Genomic DNA, 12,017 nt, shown 5'->3' on the forward strand with positions numbered 1-12,017 from the left:
CTTTGCTATCCTTTCATCTTGATAAAAATCACGTTTATCCTCAATTTTCCTCTTCTGGTTTGTAAGTTGTGTCTAGTTTTGGATCTGCTTCGTCTTTCTTTCCTTTCTCCATATGTTTGCATTAACTTCTTTTGTTATTGCTGTGACAAGACAACTGACAAAAAACAACTTAAGGTTGGGTGGACTGATTCTGGCTCATGGTTTGGAGAAGCAGTGCCTTATGGTAGGAAGACCCTGTGGAAGCTGCCCTCCAGCCCTGCGCCTCATGGCGGGCACCCTGGGAAAGGCCCTCAGATTCAGCTGTGGGAATGGATATGACTGCTTGTTCACACCTGCAGATCAGAAAGCAGAGAAAAGGGTGCCAAGCTTTCCCTTTCCCCACATTCCAGTGGACCTCACCTCCTAGTCAGTCCTCACTGGAAACAGCCTTGTGAACATACCCAAGGATGTCTCTTGTGTGATTCTAAATTTAGCCAAACTGGCAGTGAAGATTAACTATCACAATACTAAAATTATTGTTAGTTGTTGGAGGGGAGATGATATAGAAATAAAAATTTAAAGACACAGAAAGAAGAATGAGTTGAATTTTTAAAATTAGATGGTTAAAACAGATATAAGAAATAATGAATTAAGTGTACTGTTCTAGTCAAGATGACGGTCTGTTTTTAATGTTTTTGTTGCCATTCATAGTGTCATGACCAAGGCAGAGTGATATGAAACGTTTGGAAGTGAACAAATAAAAGGTAACATCTGGTCACCAGCAAGCAAGCTGTTGTGGTTGTATTGATAGTAGTGGCATAAAGCACTATACAGGACAGAGCAATCACTATCCAACTGTTAATTTATGATGTTAGGAGAAATAGTAAAATCAAAGAAAGCATGGCAAAGCATAATGTACGAAGGAAATGTGAATGAATGATACAGACACAACCAAATACAAAAACACACGCATGTGCACTGCAGACACAGAGCATAGAAACCAAAGATCCCAAAACTGGGGCAAGAGAAAAAACAGGAATAAGGTGCAAAGGACATGTGTGCTGATGCCATAATGAAGCACATTACTTTGTATACTGACTTAATACAAACTTCGCACACACGCACACACACAGAACTGGAGGTCATTATGTTAAGTAAACCAAACATAGAAAAAATATGCTCTTCCATATATGAAAACTTTTAAAGCCAGGCATGATGTAACATTTGTTTAATCCCAGCACTTAGGGTGGAGAATCATGGATCCCTGAGTTCAAGACCTGCCTAGTCTACAGAACAAGTCTCAGGACAGCCAGGGCTACACAGAGAAACCCTGTCTCAAAAACCTGTAAAGTTACTTTCACAATAGAACAATGCTGCAGAGGGTGGTGCTTGCAGATGCTAACATACAGGTCGAGTGCTAGATTCTAGAGCAGCAATGCTTTAAAAGAACCATCAACACGTTTTTAAGAACTAGCAGGAGCTCAAAAGTTAATACAAAAAAAAAAAAAGGAGATGTGCTGATAATCCTGACCACTGCATGTTACAAGCATGTATTGGATCACAATGTACACCCAAGTGTGTATAACTATCTCTAGTAAAAGGAAAAATAAAATATAAATTTGGTTTTGTTACTACACAGATTTTAAATACCAAACCTAAAGTTAACACTTAGATCAAATTAGACACTCAGCTCTACCCTATTTTGTCAACCATGTGTTTAGCACCATTTCCTAGGGTAAGGGCTAAGGTCTGGCAAACATTACATAAAGTGATTAGGCTAAAATGTCTGGACCTTGTTGTAAGGGCAAAGAGAAATGGCAGAGCCCAATTTGTGTTTCAGAAACAGCACTTTTGTCCATCAAGGTGTATTGTATTGAATAAAAGCACTCAATACAAAAGCCAACAATCGAGAGATGGCTCTTCCAGAGGTCATGAGTTCAATTCCCAGCAACCACATGGTGGCTCACAACCATCTGTAAAGAGATCCGATGCCCTCTTCTGGTGTATCTGAAGACAGCTACAGTGTACTTATATATAATGATAAATAAAAAAAAAAAAAAAAAAAAAAAAAGCCAACAATCTGCACTCAATCCCACAACCCATGTAAAAAGCTGGATGCAGTAAGCACACTTCTACAGTCCCAGCACTCCTCCAGAGAGATGCAAGGTGGGGAGACAGGAGAATCATCTGGAGGCTCGAAAGGCCAACCACCCTGGAGTTGCATCATGGCAGAAGCAAAAAAGACTGTGCCTTGAGGTACAAGTTGAAAACTGACTTTCAAAAGTTGTCCTCATCGATGAGAAGGCTCAGGGGTTAAGAGCACTGACTGCTCTTCCAGAGGTCCTGAGTTCAAATCCCAGCAACCACATGGTGTCTCACAACCATCTGTAATGGAATCTGGCACCCTCTTCTGGTGTGTCTGAAGACAGCTACAGTGTACTCATATAAGTAAAATAAATTAAAAAAAAAAAAAAAGTCATCCTCAGACCTGTACTGGTGGGTGTATGGTGGCACTCATACAGCAGAATCCACATATATGTCACACACACACACACACACACGAGCACACACTTTCATACTAAAGTAGTATAGTAATCATTGGAAACTATTTTGTAATAGGTACCAAAGTACAACTAAACAAAGTCCCAGTGTTCTTTAGCACAGTTGTCTGATGGCAGTCTACAACAGTTTATTGCACATTTTTCATAAGAATTAGGAGAGAAAAGTCTGAAGACTTCCAACACAAAGAATTGCTGTTTAGAAGAAATGAAAATGCTAATTAAGGTGGTCTGATCCTTAGTGTTCATAGGTGCTGAATCATGACACTGTACTCACACATTTGCACAGCTGTGTGCCAATCAAAAGATTTAGGCCCAGTGCATGGCACAGCCGTTAGTCCCAGCACTTGGGAGGCAGAGGCACCAGATCTCTGAGTGGGAGGCGGGCCTGATCTAAGAACAGGTTCCAGGACAGCCTGAGTAGCATAATGAAGTCCTGTCCAAAAAATCCTCTAATTTTACATTAAGTTTCCCAGGTTAAATAACTAAGAAAACAGAGAAAGGTATATTTTATTGGCATTTTAGCCCAGCACAGTTGAACTGAAAGAAAACAGAACAAAGCAACTCATTTAACCAGTTGAGTATAACAATTGCAAGTTCCTGCTTTGCCACGGTCTGATTGTGTCACGTGAGTGCATCACAGTCACCGCCGCTGCCCAGGGAGCACCCCTCACGTGTGCAGCACTTGATACACAAATTTCATTGTCACACTTATCTGTTTCAGCAATGTAAACATTTGCTACAGGTAAACTTTAAAAGGTAAAAGTGGACGATACTAATCAATAAATCAAACAGAACTATCTCCACATGACATAATTAAACATTAATACTGTCTCAGTAAGAACCACAAATTAATAAATTCATAAAGAAACAGAAACAAAGAGTGAAGTAAAAACTCCTAAAATAGTGTTAAAATACTGAAGAACACAATGAAAATGTATCTAAGAAGGGGAACAATAAAATGATTTAACAAAAACAAAATATGGTTAGTAGCTATGCCAGTCTTATACTGCAAAGAATTTCTTTAATCACCATAACAATATGCTTTGTTTTTCTAGGTTCCTTCCTTTAAAAAGTTACTCGAGTTAGTAAGTGAGTCAGGTTCTCTGTGGGGGTTTCACATTTGATGTCTGCTGTGGGGTTGTTACCTCACTCAAATATTTTAGCTCAAAATAATTTTTGAAAATAACCAAAAACATTAAATTACCTTCACAAAAATTGCTACTATAAAGTCAAATAACTCCTAAATAAACCATAAAATAAATCCAATTTAACAAAGTACAGAATAGCATATACAATGTATGTTTTAAAAAAACCCAGAAAATGACTTCACAAAAAAGCAAACTGTCCATACATCATCACTATTGATTTGTTCCTTTCTGGCTCTTAGTAAATAGACCCTACAAGATCAGGGAGGACACCCAGTGCCACTCTGGATCTGTCTTCAGTATACAAATAAGTGGTATCTGTAATACAAAGCAAACCATTCTAACTCTTTCAACATAATTAAATCGTAAAACTTCAAAGTTATAAAACCAGTTATAATACTGTAGCAGGCAAAACTTGTTCTCATTGCTCTCATTATATTTCAGCTTAATCTACAATCATCAACATTTTTCCATGTCACCTCATACCACACTGAAGCAAAACAGGTTTAGAGAGAGAGAGCTCTGTTGTTTCCACAGATAAATGAAAAAAGCAAAAGAAACTGAAGTAGTAATTCTTGAGTGTCTGACACATCTGGCATATCAAGCAGCACTTGACACAGCAAGTTTCTTCAAATGATCCATGAACACTTGTAAGCTAACATCATCTGTGAGGATTGGTGCTCCGGACTCCTGGAGGAAAAGAAAAGGATTTGTAATAAGAACACAGGTGGTACTGAAGATGTCCATGCAAGTCTCTAAAACAGACAAAAAGAAATCATTTTAAACAGAGTAATGGCCACCATAAGGACCCTGGTTCCTGAGAGCAAAACTTACCTAAATCCCTAGGATTTCCTGAGTAACAGAACTGACTTTGTAGTATGGGGACTGCTCAGAAGATCTAATACACTCAGAATGCCTGGGTTCCTGTGTCTCTATTACTTCCTATCCATGTGGCTCTCAGAGTCCCCGAATCTGTGTTTCTGCACCTACACAGTAACAAGACCTCCCTAAGCCACCAGTGCTATAAGGAGGACCTGAAGCGTAAAGCAATGGGACATCAGACACACTTAGTAAGCACATGTCAGTACTACATGTTTGGGAATCATCACTGTGTGACACGCAAACACTTGTCCTCATTCTGCACTGATGATTTTCTCAGGAGAGCTCAGATGTCACCAACAACAACCTAGTGGCTACTGATTGTATTCTCCCTGTAGCTGACCTTTTTTATTTTTATTTTTCATTTTACTTAGTTTACACTTCAACACATGGACTCCCAGATCTCTGTATCTCCTATGTTGTTAATTTCCACATATTACAGAAATATTATTTCAAATGTATAAAACACTAATGTTCAGTTCAATTCTATCAAAAAGCAGCAGGGAGTTGGCCTCTATTTTTCAAGTGAGCCTTTTCTGTTTAAAATATTCCAAAAGATAAATGTAAACAACCTAACCCACACCCTTTGGTCCACAACGGTGTCCTGCCTCAAAGATATGCAGGTGATGGTGGCACAAGACTTGTGGGAGTAAACAACCGTTGTCTCAATTGACTTAAAGCCCACTCCATGAGACGGAACCCATCCCCAACACTGAGTAACCAAGAGACACCTAGGATAAAAGCAAATACTACTGTTCTGAGGACAACATAGCAACGAAATGATCCCTAATGACACTCTGCTACACTCATGGATTAGCGCCTTGGTCAGCCATCATCAGAGAAGCTTCCTCCTGCAGCAGGTGGGAACCAATAGAGAGCCACAGCCAGACCTAAACATATGTCTCCATCAATTCCCTCCCTTCAGAGCTCAGGGGTCCCTGAGAAAGAGAGGCAGAAAGAGTGAGACAGCCAGAGGGGATAGGGAAGAAAACCCACCAAGAAAACAAGGCCCTGTTAAGTAGTGGCTCACAGCCTTCCTAATGCTTCAATCCTTGCTCACAGCCCCTCATGCTGTGGTGACCCCAACATAAAGTTATTTTCATTGCTACTTCATAACTGTAATTTTGCTACTGTTATAAATTGTAATGTAAATGTTTTTGGAAATAGAAGCTTGCCAAAAGGGTGACAACCTACTTGTTGAGAACTGCTTCTCTAAATCAACATGATCAGAGCTCATATGAACTCACAGAGACTGGGGTAGCATGCGCAGCCTGTACAGATCTGTACCATACATTAGGGCTTCCAGTTTCATGTTTTTATGGGAGTCCTGAGTGGTGAATGAGTGAGTTTCTGTTCCTTGTGCCTTCTCTTGGGTTCTTTTCCCTCTGTTTCATCTAATTCGATGTGTTAGCTTTTATTGTATATCATATCATACCATATCATACCATACTATATCATATCATATCACACTCCCTTAGAATTCCCTCCAAACAGTCCAGACAACAGCAGGCCCTTTCCATCACCCACCTTCATCAGCCCAGAGCACATCCTACTCACATCTGTGAGTCTGACACAGATGTGACTGAACTTCCTCTAGAAACTTCCTTGGAAGCCCTTCACAATAACTGTGCATTCTTCCACAGTGATGTTGGTATTTTCTTGAAAGCTGACACCTGAATCCTAAGAATGGACTTCATTCTCTTAGTACATGAGGCAGAAAATATTTCTTTTTGAGACAGGGACATCCCATAATATCCCCAAACTGTAAAGCTGACCTTGAACTCCTAAACTTCATGACTCAACCTTTTAAGAGCTGGAGTCACAGAGATATGCTACCATACACAGCTATCACTGGGTTCTTGATTTCTAGTACTCAGAGATCAGATTCCATTAATTTCTAGCAAAATATTCAGCTAGTTAATTCCCAAATTAGAATCATTAAATTAACTTAAACTATAAATTCTGAATCTGAAGTTAGAGTGGCCTGGGTTAAAAACAGGGCCCTGGGCCACCAAGAAGGCTCATTGGGAAAAAGTATTCACCAGTAAACTTGGTGGCCTGAGTTCAATCCCTAGGATCCATACAGTAGGAGAGAACAAACTCCCAAGTTGTCCTCTGACCTCTACATACACTCATGCCTGCATGCAAAATAAATAAATAAAATGTGTTTTAATGCCAATTTTCTCTTCTAATGGGGGGATTAATATATGCCTCATATAAACTTTAACAATTAAATGAAAGTGCATAAAAAAATAGTATTGCTGTAAGAAGAACAGGCAAAATGGCTCAGTGGATAAAAGTATTTGCCCAATGATGAATTCCACTCCTGGAAACCACATCTAGAAGGAAAGAATCAGCTCTGGTAAGTTGCTCTCTGACTTCTGCACTCACTCAGCATAGTGGTATACACCACATTAAATAGTGATTTTTTAATCACACATCAAGATCATAGGGCCAAATGTGGTAGCATATAACTGTAATTCCAGCACTCAGAAGAATGAAGCAGAAGGATCATAATTTCTAAGCAAGGAACTGTCGTGCTGTCTGTGACAGCAGTGAGAGTGCCTGGCTTTGGACAATGGCATGGATAAGAGAGAATGGGTGAGTGGAAACAGACAGAATGGATATGAGTAGCCAGAGATGAGAAAGGGGATTGTAGCTTTGAGTCTTAGAAATAGAGACTAGAAAGGTGCTCTGTCGAAAAAACACCAGGAATCACCAGATGACTATGGTACAGACTTTATTGCTTTTGTCCCCAGTGGATTGGTGCTAAACTCGGAATCTGAAGAGGTCTTATGTGACAGAATCATCTTATTTTCCAAGGTAGCACCAAATATTGGTGATATTTTCTACTCTTCCCTTATATTTTCTCACAGAAATCATCACTGAATATATAGGGGAAATGTACCTTTTACTAAAATAGCTAAGAGCAGAAAAAGAAGCTGTTCCCCAGACTGCTATTCACACTTACCTGCCCCCAGGCATACATGTTATTATGAGTCTGTGAAGGGTTGACTTTTGAAAGAAGGAAACGTGCCTTAAAAGTAAAAATAAATAAACAGTCCTGGTCAGAAACAGACTTAGTAAGATAAGCTATAGACAATAATGCACCATCTAAACCAGCTGAACTGAGTACAATCCAGCATCTAAAACCATTAACTGAGTACAATCTCCCATCTAAACCAGCTGAACTGAATATATTGGTACATTTTGTTAAAGTGTAACACAAAGTTAAACTTCAAAATCCATCGACCACAATATAAATAATATACTCTTTCAATATTACATATTTGTAATAGTCATAAAATATAAACTACTAAATCCCAAACTCGGCACATAAAAGTGGTATGTACAGGACTAGAGAGATGGCTCAGCAGTTAAGAGCACTGGTTGTTCTTCCAGAGGACCCACATGGATTGGATTCCCAGCACCCACATGGTGGGTGACTCACAACTATTTGTAACTAAACCTTTAACCTAGGGCATCTGATTCCCACTCCTGGCTTCTTTCAGTGCTGTATGAGTGTGTTGTGTAGACATAAATGCAGGCAAAGCGCCAAAACATATGAAATAAAAACAAGTTTACAAACTTTTATTTGTAAACATAAAACTTAATTTTAAAATGAGTGTGAAAATACAATCTTACCAACTAGTCGGAAACAAAAGAAGTCTAAAACCTCGTAAAAATAATTTTAATCCACAGGTGATAACTTAGGCAATAGTTTATCTATCCTCTGTAACAGCTAATCATTAATCAATCAATAAATAAATGAATAATTAAATAAGGAAAATAATATACTGATGAATTAATTCAACAAAAATCTTTTTTTTTCTTTTTTCTTTTTTTCGGGGCTGGGTACCGAACCCAGGACCTTGCGCTTCCTAGGCAAGCGCTCTACCACTGAGCCAAATCCCCAACCCCTAAAAATCTTAATTCATTCTAGAACAAAAGCAATCTAATCTTTTGAAATTTAGAATCATACAAAAATCTTTTTCTATTCCCTAAGTAGCTCTAGTTCTAGAAGAAGCCTGGCATTCAACTATTGACTCGTAGTTAGAGTCGGCAGGCTTACAAATGTAATCTCAGTGTCCAGGAGGCGGAGGCAGAAGGAATACTCAACATCAGCCTGAGCTGACCATGTGTGCACGCACAGATCTATTCACTCCATCAAGTCCGTTTTAATACCACGATGTTTTACTGAACCTGACATGATACTTTCTACAAACATGACACAAATTAGAAAACTTCATAGGCCTTAGCATAACAGCTTTAAGAAAAGTGCAGTAAATTACTTTCCAAGCTGCCCTTGTGTTTTTGTAACCCACAGCTGGCACATTATCTGGATGGCATTAAGGCAGTTACAAGAGCCATTATGGAAGCAGAACTAGAGAAAACTGACTGTTTAGGGCAACTAGGCACTGCTTTGCAGCCTCCCCTTCCTGCCTCCTTCCTTGCCCTCGGCCTATGGCATTATGGTACACAACTTTAATCCCAGATGGCTTATGGTACAATCAGAACCCAGGCAGGATCACCTCTCTGTGGCCCTGATATGGGACACAGGTTGTTCCTCACCTGGCTGCCACCATGCTCGGTGTCAATGTATCTCGGCATGGGGAATCTGGAGTGAAGAATCTCTTGTGCGTCATCTACTGGGGCTTGCAGGAGGTGTCGGAAATTTTCATATTCTGGCATGTCCTGGTATCCTGACTTCCGCCACTGTGCTATAGTCTAATTTTAAAACAAAGGAATTATTTTAAATTTCCTGGTGATCTAAAATTCTTGAGTAGATTTTTCTTCAAAGGAAGTTATCTTGAGAAAACAAGAGACTGTGAGAAAATACTCCCACTAACCTCAACTTTAAAAATTATAAGTACTTATTTCAGTGGAGAAAATATAAAAGAATATATTATTAAATATAAAATAAGCATCTTCTGTGATGGTTTGAATAAGGACGGCTCCCATAGACTCATGTGTTTGAATGTTTAGCCCATGGGGAGTGGTACTATTAAGAGGTGTGGCCCTATTAGAGGATGTGTGTCACATGGAGGCAGGGCTTTGAGAGAAGGTGCTTAAGCTCTGCTCAGTATAAAACACAGTGGTCTCCTGGCTGTCTTCAGATTAAGATGTAGAATTCTTGGTTCTCTCCAGTACCATGTCTGCCTACACACTGCCATGCTTCCCACCATGATAATCGACTGAACCTCTGAACCTGTAAGCCAGTCCCAAATAAATGCTTTCCTTTATAGAAGTTGCCTTGGTCATGATGTCTCTTCATAGCAGTGACATCCAAAGACACTTCTTCAATTTAAAAGTCAACGGAAAACTAGGTGCAATAAGCACAGAAAGCTGGGGTGGAGGTTTCTTAAACCAATGGACACTGTGAGTAAGCCAGATCAATGGAGGGAGGAGTCCAATATAAAAACAGTTGAAAGACAGTAAGATAGACCAGGTACAACGGTGCACGCCTATGATCCTAGAATAGGCAAATACAAGACTATCAGCTCAAGCTTGAGGTCAGCCTAGTCAGCTTACCAAGTCCCTGACCAACCAGGGCTACAAAGCTTGACCCTGCTTCAAAAACTGAAAACAAAAGGAACATAAAGAAATAGAAAGTAAAACTATACTATTTTTAAAACTTAAAAGAAATAGGAACACCAGAAAAAAATTACAACACTATGTATGATATCAAATTAGTATCAAACAAAACGTCTTTTCCTTTCTGTGAGGGGTTTTTTAATTGCATATTTCCTAGAGAAAATTAGTGACTTTCAAGAAGTCTTCACCAGTACAGTTATTCTTTTCTTTTTGTTTTTTTGATAGTCTCTCTAAATAGTCCTGAAACTCACTGTATAGACCAGATCAGAGTACAAATATTTCACATAGATAAATCTATCATCTTACCTCACCGTGATAAATCAGGATCTGGAAAAACGTGTCCATGAGGAGAATTCGATCTGCGAGAATGCTGCTGCTATCGAGAAGCACCGGCTGAAACGAAGCAGTGACAAGGTAAGGGTATCATCTCAGTCTTTTTCACTTATCTTACATCTGCATACAAGTAGTGGCTATTATAGCATTGTTAATAACACGTGCTTTTGTACCTCCTGCTTCCCCTTCATCTATCTCTGAAATTTTAAAGTTACCAAACATTTCCAGACATTGTAAATTCTCAATGTATTTTAATTTTCTAAGGAATCTAATACTGAAATAATTTTAAAAAGTCAATATGCCAGGCATTATGGTATACAACTTTAATCCCTGTACTTGTGAAGCAGAGGCAGGTGAATCTCTGTGAGTTCCAAGCCAATAGAGCAAGTTCCAGGCCAGCCAAAGCTATATACAGATTGTCTCAAAAAACAAAAACAAAACAAAATGAAAAACTTTTTTAAAGATTTAAGAAATCAAAGATGACCTCTAAGCCTGCTGACACTAAACTGAGAGAGAGATAAATAAAAGGCCTGGGATATAAGAAATGCAGGGTGCATGAGGAAACAGCTCTCAATATGAAATGGAGCAGCGCGAATTAATTATAAGCTGGAGAAAGCCAGGTGGAAAGATGGCTACTGAAGCTAAGGGTTAGACTGCGTCGTTCAGAGAAGCTAAGGGTTAGACCGCGTCGTTCAGAGAAGCTAAGGGTTAGACCGCGTCACTCAGAGAAGCTAAGGGTTAGACCGCGTCACTCAGAGAAGCTAAGGGTTAGACTGCGTCGTTCAGAGAAGCTAAGGGTTAGACCGCGTCACTCAGAGAAGCTAAGGGTTAGACTGCGTCGCTCAGAGAAGCTAAGGGTTAGACTGCGTCGTTCAGAGAAGCTAAGGGTTAGACCGCGTCACTCAGAGAAGCTAAGGTTAGACCGCGTCACTCAGAGAAGCTAAGGGTTAGACCGCGTCGTTCAGAGAAGCTAAGGGTTAGACCGAGTCACTCAGAGAAGCTAAGGTTAGACCGCGTCACTCAGAGAAGCTAAGGGTTAGACCGCGTCGTTCAGAGAAGCTAAGGGTTAGACCGCGTCGTTCAGAGAAGCTAAGGTTAGACCGCGTCGTTCAGAGAAGCTAAGGGCTAGACCGCGTCGTTCAGAGAAGCTAAGGGCTAGACCGCGTCGTTCAGAGAAGCTAAGGGCTAGACTGCGTCGTTCAGAGAAGCTAAGGGTTAGACCGCGTCACTCAGAGAAGCTAAGGGTTAGACTGCGTCGTTCAGAGAAGCTAAGGGTTAGACCGCGTCACTCAGAGAAGCTAAGGGTTAGACCGCGTCACTCAGAGAAGCTAAGGTTAGACCGCGTCACTCAGAGAAGCTAAGGGTTAGACCGCGTCGTTCAGAGAAGCTAAGGGTTAGACCGCGTCACTCAGAGAAGCTAAGGTTAGACCGCGTCATTCAGAGAAGCTAAGGGTTAGACCGCGTCACTCAGAGAAGCTAAGGGTTAGACCGCGTCGTTCAGAGAAGCTAAGGGTTAGACCGCGTC

At 40.1% G+C, this 12,017-nt stretch overlaps 1 protein-coding gene across 6 annotated transcripts in view; it reads right to left on the reverse strand.

Annotated features, from left to right (window-relative positions):
* Positions 1-2,651: 2,651 nt before the first annotated feature.
* Positions 2,652-12,017, reverse strand: part of Sec23a (SEC23 A, COPII component) — a 49,866-nt gene continuing 40,500 nt past the window's right edge. For 5 of the 6 annotated variants that reach the window (NM_001105732.3, NM_001434090.1, NM_001434089.1 and 2 more), the window contains 4 exon segments: positions 2,652-4,375; positions 7,536-7,601; positions 9,137-9,292; positions 10,466-10,552. In NM_001105732.3, the coding sequence (NP_001099202.1) occupies positions 4,286-4,375; positions 7,536-7,601; positions 9,137-9,292; positions 10,466-10,552 (399 nt within the window). In that variant the 3' untranslated portion in view covers positions 2,652-4,285. 6 annotated transcript variants of the gene reach the window in all.

The sequence above is a fragment of the Rattus norvegicus genome, chromosome 6, assembly GCF_021556685.1.
Source record: "Rattus norvegicus strain SHRSP/BbbUtx chromosome 6, alternate assembly SHRSP_T2T, whole genome shotgun sequence".
Classification (NCBI taxonomy): domain Eukaryota; kingdom Metazoa; phylum Chordata; class Mammalia; order Rodentia; family Muridae; genus Rattus; species Rattus norvegicus.